The sequence below is a fragment of the Marmota marmota genome, unplaced genomic scaffold (assembly GCF_001458135.2).
Source record: "Marmota marmota marmota unplaced genomic scaffold, marMar, whole genome shotgun sequence".
Classification (NCBI taxonomy): domain Eukaryota; kingdom Metazoa; phylum Chordata; class Mammalia; order Rodentia; family Sciuridae; genus Marmota; species Marmota marmota.
Genome location: NW_025999862.1, coordinates 5,471,623 through 5,496,187, shown reverse-complemented (window position 1 = coordinate 5,496,187; position 24,565 = coordinate 5,471,623). Strand labels below are relative to the sequence as shown.

Below are 24,565 nucleotides of genomic sequence, written 5' to 3'. Positions count from 1 at the left end.
ATGGCAATATGTAAATCAATGGATGTGTAACTGATGTGATTCTGCAATCTGTGTATGGGGTGAAGGTGGGAGTTCATAACCCACTTGAATCAAAGTGTGGAATATGATATGTCAAGAAATTTGTAATGTTTTGAACAACCCACAATAAAAAAAAAAAGAAAAAAAAAAAGATATTAGCAACATAATAAGTTTTGTGTACTTGACAAGGTTTAATCCTTGCTATGAAAAAGAATAGAAAAATCAGTGGCTTACTTAGTATACTTGATACCTAGAGTAAACATTTTAAAAACCTCTTTCTCTATGACAAAATTATTTTTCAGTAATAATCATCACTTTCTTGATATGTTATTTAAAGCAATTAATAATTTTCAAAAGAATAATAAATTTAGAAGTTGTTCAGATTCAAATACTTCATGTATGAAATAAATTTGCATTGACCAACCTCACCTTCTCTCCATAATTATCATAATTGCAGTTCACACCTTTTCACCACAATTTTTTAAAATTTTTAAATTCAGAACTCCAAATGAACACATAAAATAATAGGAATTGAAGTGACTCAATTTCTAGCTATTTGTCTTACAATCACTGTGTAATCACTTTAAATCTACTCTATTTATAAAGAACACAATGATGAGCTGCTGTTATGGCTCAGCAGTAGAGCGCTAGCCTAGCACATGTGAGGCCCCGGCACTACATATAAATAAACAAAATAAAGGTATTATGTCCACCTACAACTAAAAAAAAAATACAATGATTATTAAAGATAATATTTAAAGATGTTCTAATTTGAATTATATATATTGTTAAAACTCAACAATAGATACAATTGTTTAGAACTTAGAAAAATAAAAGAATTTTATTAAAAAACATTATGACTGATGTTTAGAATTGCTAGTGCTTGGGAACAATTAAAAAAGCAGAGTTGACTTAGTTGGTTTTTATTATTATTCATAAATTTCTATACATGACAATGCACTTTCTCAATGATTACACCCAGGGCTGAATGCTTCCATCACTTCACCCTTGCGATGCATAGTTTTTAACTGGAAGTTAGAGAAAGCCACAAATCTACATGACAAATGTTTATTAGGTACAAGGCCAACTTTAAAAGGTTGCAACTGTGCACAAAGCCCCATGTATAGAAGGATGTCCCAGGCATGGATTTCAATGCTCTGTTCTCAGTCTTGAGATTCTTAATTTTACCTTTGAATTTGTATATTCCAGTGGGATAGGAAGCACCTGTATAGGCTCACATGCAGTCCTGCCTCCAGTGACTTCCTTAGACAGATTCTCAAACACCTTATCTGCCCAGGAATTACTGCCATCCTCTTCTCCTGGGGGAGGCCTTGGCTAACCTCAGAGTAGATCAGGGCCATGGGGCAAGACCAAAAAGACCTGTGATAGGCTGTCTTCACCTCATAACTACCCATATACTCTAGGAAACATAATGTTAAATGGCAAATAAAAACAATATTTTCCAGGTCAAGAGACACTGTGGAAGTAAAAGAAAGTTTATTTTCTTTTTTCTTTCTCTTTTTAATATGAATGTTCTCATTTTCATCTGATACTAGGCCCCACAAATTATGCAACAATTTCTACTAATGTGGGTAAGTGTGCACACATGTGTCTGTGTTTGTATCTGTAAAGAACAAAATAACTATATTTTAGATAAAGTGGATTTATCTATAATTTATAAATTTTTATATATATATATATATATATATATATATATATATATATATATGTATATATATTACTGTATTTCTCTATAAAGGTGAGAATAATAATTTTAATACCTTACAGACCAGGCTTTCCAATACAATATTACCTCCTGCATTTCTTGTGACAGATGACTTGACTTGAAAAATATTTAAATAAGAATATTTTATATGTTAAAAATTGGAATAGTTTAACTTCAGACATTCTAGCAGGACATGATATTACTAATATGTGCTTTTTATTAACAAAATCTGCTTTACAACTCTGACTTCTTGATAGTCAAGAAAATTTTGGTCAGAAGCCAAAGTAGTCATCAAATATTAAGAACATGAAGATGCATCAAATGTGTTGAAGTGTCCTCAAAACTCATTAACTAATTTTAGCACATTTCAATTATTCATATAAAAATACTTATACTGAACAATTACAAGTCTTTAATTTCATAACCAAAAAGTCATATCCTTTGTGACTAATAATTCTCAAAACACATCTTCATGAACCTTGAATTATGTCACTTAAAATAAGGCATACAAATTATTCCTAATATAACTCTATGGTCCTGTTTTTAAAAAGTTTTATGATTAATATATAGTAGTACCCCCTTATTTGCTGGGAATACATTCCAAGACCCACAGTGAATATCTGCAAATACAATACTGAAACTGTATTTACTGTATTTCCTCTACATATATACCTGTGATAAAGTATAATTTATGAACTAGGCATAGTATGAGATTAACTAATAATTAATGATGAAATCACCATAAAATATACTATAATTAAAGTTATTTAAAACTTACCATTTTTGGAAATTTCCATTTAATGTTTTCAGACTACAATTGACCATGAGTAAGTGAAACCACAGAAAGAGAAACCTTGGTTAAGGGAAGATAACTAACTATTCAGCAAACACTATATTCAATATTTTTGTGTTCATTTTGCAAATAGCACTGATAATTAATGGAAACAACATTTATAGACATTCCATAGATGGAGATACCTACATATAAAAGGAAACTAAAAAGATCTTGAAACAAATATTTTCCTAAATTTAGGCATCAATATTTTTGAGCATATAAAACTAAAAAGAACTCTCCAAACTCCATGGGCTAATTACACCTTCAAATATGGTTCATGGTCAATGCTCACTGCAATATTGACTGTTATCCAATACTATCTAAATTCTGAACTCTAACGCCATTTTGTTATCCACCAACTTAATACTGAGCAATCTGCCACTTTCTTTATTTTCTTTTTATCCCCTAAATTAATGTACAGACTTAGTTTCTTTTCTCTTATCCTGACTCTTATTTAACTAATATTTAGATACGTCCACAAATAAAACAATCACATGTAAATGTCATTCTGATTCTGATTTCATCCCTAGAAAACTCCCAGGGTTACAGTTCCTTGTGACCAAACAAGCAAAATCTGCTTAGAAAGCCAACCCATGAAAATCACGTACTAATTCATAATTGATCATCTTCTGAAAGCATCTCTCAACATATACTCAAATAGGGAAATGGGGACAGGTATATAGACAAACTCGTCACCTACATTGTTCATGTACTCTGAAAGCAGGTCCTGAAGAGCCTGGCGAATGGCGTTACATTCTGCAATAATCCGCTCCCGGTGGAAATCCCTTGTACATGAAGAGTCTGCCAACAGAGCAGCCCCACTGATGATGGCTTCAAGGCGTTTTTCTAGTGATGGTCTTATTTCCTCTTCTGTCACTGTGAGTGGGTTCAGGACAATTAAATTCTAAGAGAAGAACAGAATTGGAAGGTTGGAACTCAATGGCATTCCATTTTCATGAAAAACAAATATTACTTTGCTTTCACATTTAGAATTCAGATGTAATAATAATGAAAAAAACTCCATTTTTGCTTGTTTACATGTAAGACTTTGCATCAATTATTTTTCAGATGAATGTGATGTGATGTGATGTGATTGTGAGCATTAGTTCTAATGTCAAACAGGCCTGGATTCAAATCATGCCTTTCTCACTCACCAACGTGTCTTGTGCTCTCTGAGCCTCAACTTCCATGTCTGTAAAACTGTAATATTAACATTGTTTGCATCATAAACTGTCAGATGAATGACAATAATGCTTCATACAATGGCACATAGGCACATATTGACTGTTATTATAGCCATAACATTTTAGATGGCACTAACAGTATTTTCATATATATCATCTCATCTTGATCACACTCTGAGGTGGTGGGCAGCAAAGGCATTATTAGTTACACATTTCAGGTGACAATGAGTGAAGCTGAGGTCACAGAGCAAATAAACTGTGTGAAGTTCAGACAAGTTCTTATAATACCTAAATCAATATTATTTTCATTATGCTTCACTGTAAGTCATAAACTCTAATTAACTTTACCACTAACATATCAAAGAAAATTCTGAATTTTAATTATTCATTTAAAATGTAAAACTCCATCTTCCAGTTGATCTATTATAACTTCCAGCTGTTTTCAGCTATTGGAACTTGACATGGTATTTTTAAGGTAATATAAATATACATCTTTAGATAACAGAAGTCATGATAATCTATAGCCTATGAAGAAAAGTTCAAGGGTAAGCTGCTATAGGGTTCTTTATTAAACTACATCAAGAGAGAAATCTTTCCCAACGTGAGGTCTAAGTGGTAACTAAAAAAAGAGTATAAAATACTCTTTCTTCAGTTCTTCAGTTCTCTGAAGAACTCAATATAAAATGAAATTATATAATAATCTTCATAGTGTAAGACTCAGTATGCATCTATAGACACACACAATGAAGTCATTATGATATTTTCAAAGTATATAATCTTATAAGATCATATACACTATAGATATATATTAGAGAATTACATGTGTATGTAAATATATGTTTGTATGTATACACATACAATCATATTTATTGCTATACATTTCATTGTTATAAATATGTAGAGTCAAACTAGGATATAATTTGAAAAGCTACAACTATAGAACCAAGCTATGAAGAGAAAAATAATTTCAGACAGAAAAATAATTTTAAAACATTTTGAGAAAAAAAGAAGTGTTAGTACTGTGTAATGTTATATAAGACATAAAATATAAACTAGGTTATAGATCTGATAATAATACTGGCTACATTTTATTTATTTATGCTTGGGATTGAACCCAGAGGCACTTGACCACTGAACTACATCCCTAGTTCTTTTTTATTTTTTGAGACAGGGCTTCACTAAGTTGATGAGGACCTTGCTAAGTTGCTGAGGCTGGTCTTGAATTTGTAATCCTCCTGCCTCAGCCTCTGGAGTCACTGGGGGATTAGAGGTATGCACCATCACACCCAGCTTGGCTAAATATTTTTAAAGCATTCAGGCAAATTCTTCCTTTCTTGGCCCTACTTCCTTCCTAATTTTTTTACTGCTCAATTGAGTCTCTTGTTTTTCCTCCTTTATATCAACCAACAAATTAAAAATAACATGAAAGAAAATTGATTTTTAAAAGAGTCAAATTTAACTTCTTTCTCTTTCCAGTGAATGTTTTTGTTGAAACCATAATCCCAACCAAAGTTTCATTATTCTGAATCTACCTTCATATTTAATTTGCCACTTTTGCTCAAACACAGAAAGTGATAGTAACTGTTAATATGTCTATGGATTTGTGATGATAGGACAAGTTGATCAAAGTTCAAATCTGTTCCTCTCTAACTACTGCAAGAAAAAAAAACTAGTAAGTTTAGATGTTCTGACTGTGATTTCTACTTAGAAAACAGCCTGCATCACAGGATTAAGTTCACTTTAGTTCCTGTTCAACAATGTCATTCTTCAAACTATCCCAGCCTTTGGATTTTTGCCTGCTTAACTTAAATTTAAGAGTTCATATTCTTCAAGCCCATTTGAACCCAAACCATTACTCTGATATCTGACACATATATGTAGACCCCTCAATTCTGCCTAAAACTGTTGTCTTACTCTTCATATCCTAGATAAGTTTTAACTAACCTATCGTTAGATCAGGAAAAAATAATTTTTTTAAGTAACTTGAATGTTCTGTGAAATATCTTTGGGTTTGTTAGAAACCAAATGAAATAAATAATCTCTTCTGATCTAGAACAGCTATATTTTAAACAGCCTTTTATTATGTTTTCACAGCATTAAATTAATGAAAGATAAACAATGCTATATTTTGGGGATCCCACATTGTTGAACATACAAAATAGTTTTTCCTTTCCAAGGTTGTGTCCAATATATACACACTCCCTAATACTTGCTGACAGAACATTATTTCTTCAAAAAAGAGTTCGAACTCCATATTATTTTATTGGATTGCTATATTTTACAAGGCAGTATAGCTTAAGAATTAAGAGCCTAGGTCCTGGGAGCAGATAACATGGACTTTATTCCTGTCCCATTAGCTATGAATAAAGTTATCCTCAGAGTTGAACAGCTATTATGGAAAATAGAATATGGAAAACATATGTTAAAAACTTAAAAAATAGAACTACCATATGATCCAGCAATCTAAATACTGGGTATATGTACAAAGAAAAGGAAATCAGTATATCAATGAATTATCTCATTGCAGTCCCATGATTATTGAAGCAATATTCACAATAGCCAAGATATCAAGTCAACTTAATGTCTTAAGTTTCTTTATCCAGATGAATGGAAAAAGAAAATGTGATATAATGAAAAGCTATTAATTCTTAAAAAAAAAAAAAAAAGAAAGAAATCATGTCTGTCATTGTAACAACATGTATGAACCTGAAAGATATTATTAAATGAAAGAAGCCAAGTACAGAAAGATAAACACCATGTGATCTCACTTATATGTAGAATCTAAAAGGTTTAACTCATAGAAACAGAGAGCAGAGTAACAGTTACCAGGGGTTAGATGACTGAGGAGATACTGGTCAAAGAAATCAAAATTTCAGTTCAATGGGAGGGACAGTTCAAGAACTCTATTGTACAACATGATGAATATAGCTAAAAACAATGTACTGCACACCTTAAAATTGCTAAGAGTGTAAATTTGAAGTGTTCACACTACAAAAAAAGGTGAGTTAATGTATATGCTAATTTGTTTCATGTGAATGTTTCAATGCATCATGTTCTACACTAAAAATACACTAAAGTTTTTAAGAAGAGTTTGGAGATAATTTTTTTTTTTATGGTGCTAAGGATTGAACCCAGGGCCTTGTACATACAAGGCAAGCACTCTACCAACTGAGCCATATCCTCAGTCCTGGAGATAATCTTATCTAGATATTGTTTTATAAAGTCTACCTGAACAGACATCAGGGTGTGTGACTTAGAGCTAGAAGCAGAGAGCCTAACACCTGAAAACGAGCCAAAAAGGGATGAAATTCTACCCCAAACTGAAGAAAATTGCTTGAAAGGTAGAGAAAGGTATGAAATCAGAATATTTATCCATTGGACAGGAGTACAGAAAAATCAGACACTATTAAAGAATTATTAAAATTAAATATAAAATCAACAGCACACTCAAAGATAGTTTAAAATATAAAAGATGTATACCACCCACAGATTGGAAGTGTGATAATAGTAATATAGGGAATGACTTAAAATATATTAAATGTTTTAATAAAGAAATTGTAGTTTAGGTATAGTTGATCATATTTCTTTTATTTATAGCCTGGAGACTATCTTTCATAAAAAAAAGTTACAAGTAAGGTTATTTTAACCAATATTAGTTATGGTGAAAGGAAAAGATTTTAGAAACACAAATAACTGCTAACCTTTGAAAAGATTGAGATCATGGCTCTATATGTATTTGGAAATGAACAAAATGAGATGTCCATATATATAATTACTTTAAAACATTGCCAAAATATACTATAGAATAAAAAACAAGGTGGCAAGATGACAAATATACAGTGACATCATATATGTTTAATAAAAACAAGTATACAACAATATTTTAGGTTTTTCTTTGGTCACATAAATGTGTGGGAGTGCTTAAGAAAAGATTTAAAGAAAAACCAATGCCATAGCAATTGTATTTGGGGGAAGAGAATAAGAAAAGAAACCAGATTGGAGCAGTGGTCAAAGTTTTAATTTTTAAGTAATGACAATTTTATATTACTTATGAAAGCACAAACTAATTAAAATTTAAAATTCTTAAATTTTCAAAAAGAAAATAATAATTATGGATCAACATTTAGTTTTTTGGATTCTATCTGGTAATCAACTAATTATTTTGAAATCATAATAGGAAAATGCTTTACTATTTACTGGAATGAATGTGTGATATTAAGTCTTTTATATTAATTAGTTAAAAGGATTTTAATTTTGCTATGTTGATTTCACTATTACAAAACATTTGGTTATTTTCTACTTTAAAAATTAAAGAGAGACTCAACATGGCGGCGGGTGGGGAGGCAGTGCTTTCAGTACCTCCTCAACCACGTGGACAGAGAGACGCATTAGAACGTTTAGATTCTACCTGCTGAGAAACTCCCAACAAAATTCTGCTAAAGTGAGACCTGCTGGGGAAATTGGGATTATTGGAGTGACAGCTTGTCCCAGACGGGTGAATTTCGGCCATGCTGCGCAGAGGTCCGGCCGCTCAGTGCCGGGGCCGCTGCCTGGCGACCAGCACAGCAGGAGGCGGTTCAGCACTGTGCAGCAGCTGAGAGACCCTATGAAGAGGTTGCTAACCAAGCCTTCATGAAAAAGCGAACCAGAACTGAATCTGAGACTGGGACAGACCAGAGACAGGCCAGACCCACCCCTCCCATCAGACACTCTGGCAAGGAGTCTGGGACCCGCCATAGCAGAGAGCTGACGTCACCAGAGTTCAGCAGAAAGGATCCCTTCCCAGCGGAATCGGCTTTAGCAGGTGTGTGACTCCCACCTCCACCAGATACATAGAGCTGGGAAACCTCAAAAATCTCACCCCAGAGCTCCGTGGGCGTGACTGTAGGGGCCCACAGGAGCAGAGGGGACTCCCGACCCCCAACTCCCCCTACCACCAGCGGCGACACCCAAGGCCTTAGCCGCGAGTTCCTGGGGGCGTGGCCACCAAAGGGGTCCGGACAAATTAAACTGTCGGTGCCCAGATCACTGCTCCACAACCCTGGGGTCTGGATGAATGACATTGAGAGTGCTCAGTCATTTGGGAAATAGGGCACACAGTGGGGCTGCAAGTATAACCAGATCCTTGGAGATTGCCTCCGGTGAGCGGGGGGCCTGGCTGGCTGGCAGGAGGAAGGCGGGGAGGGGACGGAGAAGAGAAACAGCTCTGGACTAACAGGACTAGAGAGACAACCAGTAGGGGAAGAGAAGTCGCCTTACAGCAATTGCTGCCGGCACATAGAGTGCAGAAGCTTGGCTCAGAGGGCACAGCTCCGCCTACTGGAAGAGAAGAAAATAGAACTCTAAGACTTCATTTACCATTTTTTCTTTCTTTCTTTCTTTCTTTCTTTCTTTCTTTCTTTCTTATCCCTTTTCAATTTTTATTGTTCTTTCCATTCTCCTCTATTCTACCTATCTTTCTCTCCCTCTTTCTCTTTTAAGGGCTCCTTCCATCCCCTTCACCCTAACTTTCATCCCAAGCATTACAACTTTCATTATGTGTAATTTTCTAAATGCAAATAGGTGATTGTTTCGAGGCTGTCTATAGGGCTCCTAAATACCTAGCTATTACCAAATACCCTGATCCTTTCACCTGTTAATATCCCCCTTCAGTGGAGCAATCTTCCAAAGTAGCCAAGACATACTAACCTTCATATCATCATAGCACCCAACCTAAACATAAAGTCCTAAGACCAAACAACAGATCACTATATGCCTACAGAATCTGAAAGCCTTTTATGAATTGAATGAATCAGCTTTAAATTACAATAAAGCCCAACATCTCTAGGCATAGTCTCCCACCACAAAGGAGAGACCACAGAGATATACAAAACCAAAACAAATTTATAGGAGAAAACAGAAACACAGCAGTTAAACAGAGTTGGAAAGTAATGTGAACACCATGAAAAAACAAGGGAAAAAAGGATTACAAACAATGCAGGACAACTTAAATTTACAGGAGAACCTAGAGACACCAGAAAAATGGACAGAGAAAGAACTCAAGGTATACCTGACTCAGATGGAATGGAATCTTAAAGAAGTCATTAAACAGCAAGTCCAAACAATGAAAGAATATTTTGAAAATGAATTGCATAAGCAGATTCAAGGAGCAAAAAATGAACTCTAACAGGAGATAGAGATTTAAAAAAAAAATCAAACAGTAATCCTAGAAATGCAGGAAACCATAAACCAAATCAAAAACTCAAATAAGAATATTACAAATAGACTAGATCAAATAGAAGTCAGAACATCAGATAATGAAGACAAAGTTTATCAACTCGAAAAGAATATAGTCAACACAGAAAAGCTGGTAAGAAAACACAAGCAAAACATCCAAGAGATATGGGATGCCATAAAAAAAACCAAACTGAAGAGTCATTGGGATAGAAGAAGGTATAGAGGTCCAAACCAAAGGAATGAACAAGACAACCAACTCCAAGACAAATTATTATGAAGATATCCAACATACAGAACAAGGAGAGAATATTAAAAGCTACAAGAGAAAGGAGGCAGATTACATTCAGGGGTAAACCAATTAGGTTAACGGCTGATTTTCATCACAGACGTTGAAAGCGAGAAGATCCTGGAACAACGTATTTCAAATGCTGAAAAATAATGGATTACAACCAAGAATACTGTATCCAGCAAAATTAAGCTTCAGGTTTGACAATGAAATTAAAATATTTCACGATAAACAAAAGTTAAAAGAATTCACAGCCAGAAAACCAGCACTGCAAAGCATTTTGAGCAAAACACTACAAGAAGAGGAAACAAAAAACAGCACCCAAAACTAACAGTGGGAGGTAACTCAGTAAAGGGGGGAAATATAACCAAAGAGGAAAAACAAGCCAAATTTAAATAAATAAATAAATAAACATGACTGGAAGAACAAACCATATATCAATAGTAACCCTAAACGTTAATGGCTTAAACTCACCAATCAAGCGACATAGGCTAGTAACTTGGATTAAAAAAACAGATACAACAATATGCTGCCTTCAGGAGACTCCTATGATAGGAAAAGACATACACAGGCTGAAGGTGAAAGGTTGGGAAAAATCATACCACTCATATGCTCCTCGGAAGCAAGCAGGAGTGGCCATACTCATATCAAATAAAATCAACTTCAAACCTAAGTTAATCAAAAGGGATAAAGAAGGACACTATATACTGTTAAAAGGAACCATTCACCAACAAGACATAACAATTATCAATATGTATGCACCAAATAACGGTGCTGCAATGTTCATAAAACAAATTCCTCTCAAGTTCAAGAATCAAATAGACCACAACAAAATAATTATGGGTGACTTCAACACACCGCTCTCACCATTGGACAGATCCTCCAGAAAAAAGTTGAATAAAGAAACTATAGAACTCAAAAACACAATCAATAACCTAGACTTAACCGACATATATAGAATATATCAACCCTCATCAAGTGGATATACATTCTTCACAAATAACACAATCAATAACCTAGACTTACCTGACATATATAGAATATATCAACCATCATCAAGTGGATATATGTTCTTCACAGCAGCACATGGATCCTTCTCAAAGATAGACCATATATTATGCCATAGGGCAACCCTTAGTCAATATAAAGGGGTGGAGATAATACTATGTATCTTATCTGATCATAATGGAATGAAACTGGAAATCAATGATAAAAGAAGGAAGAAAAAATCCTGCATCACCTGGAAAATGAACAATGTTACTGAATGATCAATGGGTTACAGAAGACATAAAGGAGGAAATCAAAAAATTCTTAGAGATAAATGAAAATACAGACACAACATATCAGAATCTATGGGACACAATGAAAGCAGTTTTAAGAGGGAAATTCATTGCCTGAAGTTCATTCCTCAAAAAAAGAAAAACCAACAAATAAATGAGCTCACACTTCATCTCAAAACCCTATAAAAGAAAGAGCAAAATAACAGCAAATATAGTAAAAGGCAAGAAATAATGAAAATCAGAGCAGAAATCAACGAAATTGAAAAAAAAGAAACCATTGAAAAAATTGATAAAACTAAAAGTTGGTTCTTTGAAAAAATAAATAAGATCAACAGACCCTTAGCCATGCTAATGAAGAGAAGAGAGAGAACTCAAATTACTAACATATGGGATGAAAAAGACAATATCACAAGAGACACTACAGAAATACAGAAGATAATTAGAAATTATTTTGAAATCCTATATTCCAATAAAATAGAAGATAGTGAAGATATCGATAAATTTCTTAAGTCATATGATTTGCCCAGATTGAGTCAGGAAGATACACACAATTTAAACAGACCAATAACAAAGGAGGAAATAGAAGAAGCCATCAAAAGACTACCAATCAAGAAAAGCCCTGGACCGGATGGGTATACAGCGGAGTTTTACAAAACCGTTAAAGAAGAATTAATACCAATACTTTTCAAGTTATTTCAGGAAATAGAAAAAGAAGGAGCTCTTCCAAATTTATTCTATGAGGCCAACATCACCCTGATCCCAAAACGAGACAAAGACACTTCAAAGAAAGAAAACTACAGACCAATATCTCTAATGAACCTAGATGCAAAAATCCTCAATAAAATTCTGGCGAATCAGATACAAAAGCATATCAAAAAAATTGTGCACCATGATCAAGTAGGATTAATCCCTGGGATGCAAGGCTGGTTCAATATATGGAAATCAATAAATGTTATTCACCATATCAATAGACTTAAAGATAAGAACCACATGATCATCTCGATAGATACAGAAAAAGCATTCGACAAAGTACAGCATCCTTTTATGTTAAAAACACTGGAAAAACTAGGGATAACAGGAACTTACCTCAAAATTGTAAAAGCTATCTATGCTAAGCCTCAGGCTAGCATCATTCCAAATGGAGAAAGACTGAAGGCATTCCCTCTAAAATCTGGAACAAGACAGGGATGCCCTCTCTCACCACTTCTATTCAATTTAGTTCTCGAAATACTGACCAGAGCAATTAGACAGACAAAAGAAATTAAAGGCATAGAAATAGGAAAAGAAGAACTTAAATTATCACTATTTGTGGACGACATGATTCTATAGCTAGCAGACCCAAAAGGGTCTACAAAGAAACTACTAGAGCTAATAAATGAATTCAGCAAAGTGGCAGGATATAAAACCAACACGCATAAATCAAAAGCATTCCTGTATATCAGCGACAAATCTTCTGAAATGGAAACGAGGAGAGCCACCCTATTCACGATATCCTCAAAAAAAATAAAATACTTGGGAATTAACCTAACAAAAGAGGTGAAAGATTTATACAATGAAAACTACAGAACCCTAAAGAGAGAAATAGAAGAAGATCTTAGAAGATGGAAAAACATACCCTGTTCATGGATAGGCAGAAATAACATCATCACAATGGCGATATTACCAAAAGTTCTCTATAGGTTTAATGCAATGTCAATCAAAATCCCAAAGGCATTTCTTGTCAAAATAGATAAAGCAATCATGAAATTCATATGGAAAAATAAAAGACCCAGAATAGCAAAAACAATTCTAAGCAGGAAGTGTGAATCAGGAGGTATAGCGATACCAGATTTCAAACTATACTACAGAGCAATAGTAACAAAAACAACATGGTACTGGTACCAAAACAGGCGGGTGGACCAATGGTACAGAATAGAGGATACAGACATCAATCCACAAAATTACAACTATCTTATATTTGATAAAGGGGCTAAAAGCATGCAATGGAGGAAGGATAGCATCTTCAACAAATGGTGCTGGGAAAACTGGAAATCCATATGCAACAAAATGAAACTGAATCCCTTTCTCTTGCCATGCACAAAAGTTAACTCAAAATGGATCAAGAAGCTTGATATCAAATCAGAGACTCTGTGTCTGATAGAAGAAAAAGTTGGCTCCGATCTACATATTGTGGGGTCGGGCTCCAAATTCCTTAATAGGACACCCATAGCACAAGAGTTAATAACAAGAATCAACAAAGGGGACTTACTTAAACTAAAAAGTTTTTTCTCAGCAAGAGAAACAATGAGAGGTAAATAGGGAGCCTACATCCTGGGAACAAATTTTTACTCCTCACACTTCAGATAGAGCCCTAATATCCAGAGTATACAAAGAACTCAAAAAATTAAACAATAAGATAACAAATAACCCAATTAACAAATGGGCCAATGACCTGAACAGACACTTCTCAGAGGAGGACATACAATCAATCAACAAGTACATGAAAAAATGCTCACCATCTCTAGCAGTCAGAGAAATGCAAATCAAAACCATCCTAAGATACCATCTCACTCCAGTAAGATTGGCAGCCATTATGAAGTCAAACAACAACAAGTGCTGGCGAGGATGTGGGGAAAAGGGTACACTTGTACATTGCTGGTGGGACTAAAAATTGGTGCAGCCAATTTGGAAAGCAGTATGGCGATTCCTGGGAAAGCTGGGAATGGAACCACCATTTGACCCAGTTATTCCCCTTCTTGGACTATTCCCTAAAGACCTTAAAAGAGCGTACTATAGGGACACTGCTACATCGATGTTCATAGCAGCACAATTCACAATAGCTAGACTGGAACCAACCTAGATGCCCTTCAATAGATGAATAGATAAAAAAATGTGGCATTTATACACAATGGATTACTACTCAGCACTAAAAAATGACAAAATCATGGCATTTGCAGGGAAATAGATGGCACTAGAGCAGATTATGCTAAGTGAAGCTAGCCAATCCCTAAAAAACAAATGCCAAATATCATCTTTGATATAAGGAGAGCAACTAAGAACAGAGCAGGGAGGAAGAGCATGATAAGAAAATTAACATTAAACAGGGACTAGAGGTGGGAGGGAAAGGAAGAGAGAAGGGAAATTGTATGGAAATCAAGGAGACACTCATCGTTATACAAAATTACATATAAGAGCAGCTGAAGGGAAAGGGGGGAAAACAAGAGAGAGAAATGAAGTACAGTAGATGGGGTAGAGAGAGAAGATGGGAGGGGAAGGGAGAGGAGTGGAGGGGGTATAGTAGAGGATAGGAAAGACAGCAGAATACAACAGACACTAGTATGTAAAAACGTGGATGCGTAACCAATGTGATTCTGCAATCTCTATATGGGGGAAAAATGGGAGTTCATAACCCACTTGAATCAAATGTATGAAATATGATATATCAAGACCTATGTAATGTTTTCAACAACTAATAAAAAATAAAAAAAAAGATATTAGGAGAATGAAAAAATAAGATAAAGCCTGGGGGAAAATATCTGCAAAAGATATATCTGATAAAGGACTCTAAAATATATAGAGAATTCTTAAAACTCAACTATAAACAAATAGCCCTATGTTTTAGAAGTGGACCAGATATCTCACCAAATAAGATCAATGATAGATGATAGACAGATAAGCAGATAGATGACATGAAAAGATGATGCAAATTGAAGTTGCAATATTAAACCACTATATACTTATTAGAAGGGACAAGTAACTCAGGACACTGAAAACACCATATGGTAGGGAAAATTTGCAGTAAGAAAAATTCTCATTCATTGCTGGTGGGAACACAATATATTTGGTAATTTCTTATAAAATAAAACATACTCTCATATTCTCACCAGTTCTAGTCACCATGGTGCTAGAATTTCTAGCTATAGCAATTAAACAAGAAAAAGAAGTAAAAGGCATCCAAGGTGAAAAAAAAAGTAATCGTCTCTGTTTGCAGATGGCATGATCATACATATTGAAAACCTTGAATATTTCACCAAAAACCCTATTACAATTAATAAATATACGCATTGAAGTTTCAGAGCACAAAATCAATCTTTAAATATCAATTGCATTGCTATACATGAACAATAAACTACTGGGAAAGGAAATAAATAAAAATTTAATTTATAATAGTATAAAAACAATAAAATATTTAGTAAAAAATTAAACTAAGGAGTTGAAAGATTTCTATTCTAAAAATTGTACAACACTGATGAAAGAATTGGAAGAAGACACAAATAAATGGAAAGATAGTCCATGTGCATAGATTGAAAGAATTAGCATGGCTAAAATATCCATACTATCCAAAGTGATTTACACAGCTAATGACACCTCTGCCTAAATTCCAATGGTATTCTTCAAAGAAATAGAAAAAACAAAAAACAATCCTAAGATTCATATGGAACCAAAAGAGACTAAGATTGTTAAATCAATATTGAACAAAAATAACAAAATTAAAAGCATTGTAAATCCTGATTTCAAAGTATATTACAAAACCATAGTTTTCCAAATAGTATGATCCTGGCATTAAAATAGACATACAGCAATGAAACAGAATTGAGAGATCAGAAATAAACCTGCACATTCACAGTCAACTAATATTTGACAAGAGAACCAAGAATATGCAGTGGAGAAAGGAAGGACAGTCTCTTCAATAAACAGAGGTGGGGAAATTAGATAGCTTCATGCAAAAGAATGAAACTGGACTCTTATGTAGCTTGAAAATTTTAACTTAAAATGATTGAAGACACATCTCTAGCTGTCAGAGAAATGCAAATCAAAACCACCCTAAGATACCATCTCACTCCAGTAAGATTGGCAGCCATTAGGAAGTCAAACAACAACAAGTGCTGGCGAGGATGTGGGGAAAAGGGTACACTTGTACATTGCTGGTGGGACTGCAGATTGGTGCAGCCAATTTGGAAAGCAGTATGGAGATTTCTTGGAAAGCTGGGAATGGAGCCACCATTTGACCCAGCTATTCCCCTTCTTGGTCTATTCCCTAAAGACCTAAAAAGAGCATGCTACAGGGACACTGCTACATCGATGTTCATAGCAGCACAGTTCACAATAGCAAGACTGTGGAACCAACCTAGATGCCCTTCAATAGACGAATGGATAAAAAAAATGTGGCATTTATACACAATGGAGTATTACTCTGCATTAAAAAATGACAAAATCATAGAATTTACAGGGAAATGGATGGCATTAGAGCAGATTATGCTAAGTGAAGCTAGCCAATCCCTAAAAAACAAATGCCAAATGTCTTCTTTGATATAAGGAGAGTAACTAAGAACAGAGTAGGGACGAAGAGCAGGAGAAGAAGATTAACATTTAACAGGGATGAGAGGTGGGAGGGAAAGGGAGAGAGAAGGGAAATTGCATGGTAATGGAAGGAGACCCTCAGGGTTATACAGTGGAGGAGGTAGAGAGAGAGGAGGGGAGGGGAGGGGAGAGGTGGGGAGGGGGGAGGGTGGAGGATGGGAAAGACAGCGGAGCACAACAGACACTAGGATGGCAATTTGTAAATCAATGGATGTGTAACTGATGTGATTCTGCAATCTGTGTATGGGGTGAAGGTGGGAGTTCATAACCCACTTGAATCAAAGTGTCGAATATGATATGTCAAGAAATTTGTAATGTTTTGAACAACCCACAATAAAAAATTAAAAAAATAAAAAAATAAATAAATAAAAAAATAAAAGTAAAAAAAAAAAAAAAAAAAAAAAAACCAAATGTAAATCTGAAATTATAAAACTCCCAAGGAAAATGCTCCTTGACACTGATCTTGACAATGATTGTTTTATTAGATATAACATTAAAAGGATAAGCAATAAAAGGGAAAATAAATAAATGGGACTATATCAACCTAAAAAGCTTCTGTACAACAAAGGTAATAAGCAACAAAATGAAAAGGTAATCTACAAAATTAGATAAAATATTTTCAAGTCATACATTTGATAAAGGGTTAATATTCAAAATATACAAAAATTCACATAACAACATCAAATACTGAATAGTCAATTAAAATTGGGCATAGTACCTGAATAGACATTTCTAAAAAGAAGACAAAAAATGGCCAATAGTATGATATAAGGTGTTAAAGATCATTAGAGAAATGCAATCAAAATCATGCAATGTAACTACACACCTGTTAGGATGGATATTACCAAAAATTCAAGATACAACATCTGTTAAAGAGGATAAGGAGAAAAGAGAACGCTTGTATACTGTTGATGGGAATGTGACTGGTATAGCCCTTATGAAAAAACATGGTTCCTCAAAAACATTAAAATTAAAACTACCACATGATCCAACAATCCCTCTTCTAAATATTTAAGGAAAGCAAACTAAATAAGAGATATCTGCACTCTCATGTTCATTGCAGTATTATTCACAGTATCCAAGACATGGTAACTACCTAAATGTCTACCAATGAATGGCTAAAGAGCTAGCGCTCGATCTCTGTCTCTCTTTCTCTCTCTCTTTAATACACACACACACACACACACACACACACACACACCTCTGAATATTATTCAGCTATTTTAAAAAACCCTGCTATTTGTGATAACACAATGAAATTGGAGGACATTATTACATGAAATAAGTCAGACACAGAAAAACAAAGAGAATATGATCTCACTTATATGTGGAATCTAAAAAGTCAAACTCACTGAAACAGAGAGTACAATGGTAGTTTCCAAGAATTGTGGAAGATATGTTGATCAAATGGCATAAATTTTTAATTATAGGATGACCAAATCCTGATGATAATCTATTGTATAGCATGGATGGTGATGAATATGTTAATTTTATTGTGAGAACCATTACAATATATATGTCAAATTACATATTGTATACCTTGAATATATACATTCCTTATTTACTATTTTTTTTAATTTAAAAATTAAACATGCTCTGATACTCAGGAATCATATTCTTTGTATTTGTCCAAAGGAGTTCAAAATTTATGTCCACAAAAAAACCTGCACACAGATGTTGATATCAGCTTCATTCATTACTGCCAAAACTTAGACGCAACCAAGATGTCCTTCAATAGATGAACGGATAAACTGTGGTACATCAAGACAATGGAATATTATTTGGCAATAAGAAGAAATGAGCTACCAAGATACAAAAAGACATGGAGTAAAATTAAATACATAGTAGTTACTAAGTTAATGAAGGTAATTAGAATTTTCTATATCCTCTATTATTACAACTATATGACATTCTATAAAAGAAGAAAAAAAATATAGAGACAGTATAAAGGTCAGTGGTTGTCAGAAGGTAGTGAGAGGAAAAGGAATGAACAGTGCAGAACCAAGGACTCTAGGACAGTAAAAATATTCTAAATGATAATATAATGATGGATGCACACCATTATACATTTTTTCAAAACCATATATGTATAATATATAATACCAAGAATGAACCTTAATGCTTAATGTAACCTATGAAGTTTCACTGTAATGATCTGTAAATGTAGGTTCATTAATTGTAATAACTTTACCATTCTGGTAGAATATGTTGATAATGGGAGGCCATTTATATGCAGCAGCAGGGGATATATGGGATATCTCTATAACTTCCTCTCAATTTTACTATGAATCTAAAATTTTCTAAAAAAATGAAGTCTTAGAAAAATGATGAGAAAACAAAGACATATGACCTTAAAGTACCAGGGTTATCTTTCAGTGGAGTTTTTGAGTCAGAAAAAAAAAAAAATGAAGTGAATCTTGGCCCTCGGCTCACATTGGGAATGGTTCAAATTTCCTAAGCCTTTATTTCATCCCATGTAGAATGGGGAAAGAAATGGATGTATAATACATAGGACTTTAATTAATGCAGCTTTATAATATTGGGTGGGATAGGCTACACCTCAGTAGTTTCTTTTCTAGTTTTACTTTTGCCTTTAAAGGAACTACCATATGTACCTGATAAATACAGCCACAGACTACCATGAAGGAAGCTATTCATCCCCAAACGAAACTTTGATATACCACACAAATGTGTATCAGGTACTCATTCATTCCACAAATATTTATTAATTATTCAATATTTTTCAGGTTCTGAACAAGGCTTCATCCATATCTTACCAGGACATGTAGGAATTACAAAAAAAATGAACAAGCTAAAACATAAAATCATACAGCTGAAAAAGTTTTCTGAATTTTAATAAACATAATGTAATAAACCCTATTCATCATTCACACACTCTATATCCTGTGATAGGATTGATCCAATTTACATTCAAAGCATTAAAAATCTTACACCTATTCTCCAAAGTGAAATTGCCTATCAAAATAGATGCAGCTATGATTATAATCAAGTACCAACATTCTTCACAAAAACACATGCTATGCTTCAATTTGGAAGCAGCAGAAATAATAAACATATAGCATAAATAATGTTTCACAAGCAACTGCATTATCAATCTTCAGAGTGACTGATAAAAATGGAACAAAATTTCTTCTTGTGTAAACTCACAGGCCCTTCTTTGTCTAGTATATGCCTTGCTTTAATGCATTTGCACTCAATTTAAAGAATGGAAGCTTTAGGTGTAAAAAAATGCTAAAGAAAATAAAAAGCAAGCAATAAAGTATAAATTAGCAAGACTGTCAACAAAAAAATTTTATAGTACTTTGGTAAATTAGTGCAATTTATATACACACATTTAACTACATATTTAACTATAGTAATGCAAAGTGTGCATGACTTGCATTTGGTTGTGTATTAATTAGTATGACAGAAAAAAAAGGAAAATATTTTAGAGAGATACTTAATATAATTATAAAGTAAACTAGGTAAATACAGATTCCCTTAAATGTGTGTAGATCTTTTAATAAGTGATGATGGTTAAGATGGTTACACCAGAACAGTGATAAAAATTTCAGTAATATAATTCATTTTTCCTAAGGTAATCCTCTTCATAGCATCTCTCTGTTGGAGTTCAGCAACCCAGTCAATGTACAGCACCATATCATAAATTCTTTCTGTTTTGTCTGATATATCAATAATCAAATGAGCTCTCAAGGATTCTCCTATTTTCAAAACTTCTATATAAAAGGATTATTATATAAACACTTTGTAGAAACTGTTGATTTTGTTGTAATATTGAATATGATGTTGAATGGATTTTACCATGTTATTATCCTAATATTGCACAATGAAATAGTATATTTTAATGAAGGAGTAAATCAAGCCTTGTGATTAATTATCTATTTATAAATATGTGACTTTCATGTTTGGTTTAGCTCTACATGTGGTCTATTTTTAAAACATATGTAAACAAAATCCTAAAAATATATAAGTAATGGTGATTAACTTATTCTACTTTTCAATGAAGTCAAAGTATAAATGCTATGTATTTGCTATAATATTTTCACTGAAAATACAGCATATGCTCCAATATTTTTAACAGTGACAATTTTTATTGTATTAGTAATGTCATGTGTGCCCTGCCTTCTCTGTCCATGAGTTTTACTGAGTATAAGCCTAATTGAATACAATTCTGCAAAATTTAAACAAATGTTTGAATAGTTCCTGCCATTTCCAGGATTTATGCTGGTTGTTATGCCTGTGGAGTTCTCCCAGAAAACACCTCATCAACAAAGGAAAGAAAAGGCACACAGGGGGCAAATGGAAAAAAATAAGTAATCCCATTTGTGCTTTATTTCTGTTTGACTTTACCTTCCACTTCTGTCTATAATTATGTCCTTTGGGAGAAATAGCAGGTTAAGTACAAGACTGGATTCATGGGTGGATTGTGCATAGTAGAGCATGAGAGAGAGAGAGAGAGAGAGAGAGAGAGAGAGAGACCATTGTGGAACAGTCACACCAAATAAATATAAAACACCCAAAGTCATGTCTCCTTAGAATCCCTTGAACAATGATGAATGTGAACAAACCTACCAGGAGGTGATAATTTCTCAATAAAGGCATAATAAACCCATCTCTCATATGTATTTAATGTGGTCCCTAACATGTCCCTCATATTCTATAGAGCACTGCTGTTTAAAGATTGTGGATATTCTAAATAAATTGAAGTTGCAACCACGTTCTTGGTATGAAAAGAGTTTAAAAAATATGTTCTTTTCTGAAAATTTAATATAGAGTTAAATATAAATTAACTTAAATGCTTCTAGGGAGCTGGGGCTAAGAATGAAATTGTTCTAGCTATTGTGAATAAAAATCTATATTGGAATGTGTTAGCCTATAATTGCCACAAAAATAAACATTTTGGATTGTACATAAACTTACATTGTTTTGGTAAGACATTAGGATAAAATTGTATTGACTACAAAGTATACTCAAGAGCACTGTCCAAAAGAATTTTATATAATTATGAAAGTTTTCTATATCGACTATGATCAATACAGTTACTATTAAACACTTAATATGTGGCTACTAGAACTGTGAAATTTTAGTTTTTAAAATTATGATTCATTTAAATTTAAATTCAAATACCCATATTTGACTAGTGCCTATGGTATTGCATAGTTCTTAAAGTTGTTTTTTATTTTATTTTTCATGAGATTCTTTTATTGTAATATCTCCTTGGCTAAGTTTCACTAGATAAAAGGTAGTGATGACTCCTGTGTTGAAAATGGAGCAGCTAGTACTTTGTACTGTCATATGTTACTTAGAAAATGTTTCCTCCACCATAGCACAACTGCTGGTGCCTATGTCTTTATCTAGAAAGGCCAACTAATTATGAGTTAAATGTATTCTTTCCCTAAAACAGTGGGTATATCTGGAGAAAGCACCTGTGGAAAATAGAATTTTAAGTTACTGCCAGTCATTAAAGTTTTACTTTACTAAATCCTTTCCCAGATAACTAGATGTAAATAAGTAAACACAAAAAGCAAGCAGGTCCAGAGAGTATAAATCACAGTGTGAAAGGGCAGGAAGCAAGTCTTTGATGGCTACAATATAGAGATACTGGGCATCACTGGGGAGAGGAACAGATATTCTGAGAAAAAAAGAAATCTTAAAGAAAATATGGAAAATATCATCAAAGACAACATTCATCTGTTTCATAGCTGAATTCATCCTGATCCATTCTATATCCTCTTTCGGTTGCTGGTGCTCTTCCTAATAGGGTGTAGGTATATGACTGGAAAGGTCAGTACCTGACTCATATTCTTTCCAAATTAAGAATACCTTAATTTGAAATCAAGAATCAAGTAAAATTAAGAAATCAACAGATTATGAATTTACTGCTGTTCAGATCTTTCTGCTTTACTAGTTATATAATGACATACTCAAAAGTTGGTCAGAAAAATAATAAACCTTCTACATGTGCTTTGGTGTTTACAGAAAAATGATAAACCTTCTGCATGTGCTTTGGTGTTTACAGTCTTTTGGAGATTCTACCAAAGATCCTTACTTTTTCCCTTGGGGCTTTATCAATCTGATCTATATTTTTAATGCTAATTATTAAGAAACAAGAACATGGGAAATGCAAGGATGTCGGGAGAACAGGGAGAGAAAGAACAGAAGGAGAATGAGAAGAGGAAGGAGAGAAGAGGAGAAAGAGTACTATAATCTGGATCTGGAGTGTCCCCCAAAGTCACATGTTGAAGGCTTGGTCCCCAACTGATGATGCTATTGGGAGATGGTGGAAATTTTAGGTGATGGGGCTTCGGTGGAGGCATACCTTTGAAAGGTATATTTTGTCATGGCTCACTTGCTCGCTCTCTTATTCTCTCCTTCTCAGCTGCCATGAGGTAAGCTACTTCTCTCTACCATGATGTACTGATTCACCACAGGCCCGAAAACAAGGGAGCCAGCCAAACATGGACTGAAACCAAGAGTCAAAATAAATCTTTTTTCCTATTAAATGCCTTTCTCAGGCATTTTGTGATAGCAATGGAAAGTTGACTATCAATGGGAAAGGAGAGAGATACAAAAAAACAAATTTAAATAAAGAAGGGGAAAGTATAAGAAAGTAGAGGAAGATACTAACAAATAAAGGAAAGGAGGCACAGGAGAAACCCCAATTTTAAAAGAGGAGACGAAGTGATAGGGAGGAACATGAGGAAGAAACGTAAGAAAGCTCAGGCACACTGGCAGTAATGAAACCAATGGGCTGCTGTGTTTAATGATTCAGCAGAACATTTAGGTGATAAGGGAATGATTATAAAGCTACCTAACAATTTATCCAATTAAAAATCCAGTTTCCATCATTACGGAAGACTTTAAAAGGCCACTGGTTTTTATAATTTTATAAACTGTAGGTCTCCAACATGTCTTTTTCCCAAACTTTTACAATATTCTTATAGCTTTGGCAAGTGTGATACATAACAATACCAAAAATAAAATCAACATTAAAATAATGCATCATCTACATAATCAGAGACTATTTTTTAAGTAGCTATTGATCTTATGTGGTATGATATGTTATTAAGGACATAAAATATACTTTCAATGTAGCAAGACATAATACCATAATGGAAAACCCCATTATGACTCCATTCCAGACTTTCCAATCAGGATATTATAAAACAGTAGTTTACCACTATGACTGCCAAGCAAGATTATGGTAAGAATTCCTTCTCCCTTGCAGAAAAAGAAAAGAGCAATTTGAATAAGAAGGTCAAAATCAATTCTGATTTAGATAAGAATGGACCGAATTGCTTTTTGTGTTGTGGATGAAAAAATGACTACAAGGTTTTAAAATTAACTTAATTGTTATCTTTCCTCTGCTATGTTCTGCTACTATTATTTGGATGTGATTTGTCCCCATCAAAACACATGCTGGGGCTTAATCCCCAGCATACCAGTGTTGAGAGGTGATGTAGCCTTTAAGAGGCAATTAGGGGCAGGCACAGTGACACACACCTATATTCCCAGCAACTAGGAGCAATTGCAAGTTCAAGGCCAGCCTGAGCAGTTTAGCAAGACCTGTCTCAAGACAAAAAAACAAAAGGCTGGGGATGTACCTCAAGGTAAAACACCTCTAGGTTCAATTCCCAGTTACCAGCGCCCCCCCCCCCC

General features: G+C 34.0%; 1 protein-coding gene across 5 annotated transcripts in view; it reads right to left on the bottom strand.

Annotated features, from left to right (window-relative positions):
- Ctnna3 (catenin alpha 3) overlaps nt 1-24,565 on the bottom strand; it is a 1,666,222-nt gene that overhangs the window by 1,208,753 nt on the left and 432,904 nt on the right. For all 5 annotated transcript variants that reach the window (XM_048810157.1, XM_048810163.1, XM_048810171.1 and 2 more), the window contains one exon: nt 3,280-3,483. In XM_048810157.1, the coding sequence (XP_048666114.1) occupies nt 3,280-3,483 (204 nt within the window). The remainder of the gene's footprint in view (nt 1-3,279; nt 3,484-24,565) is intronic.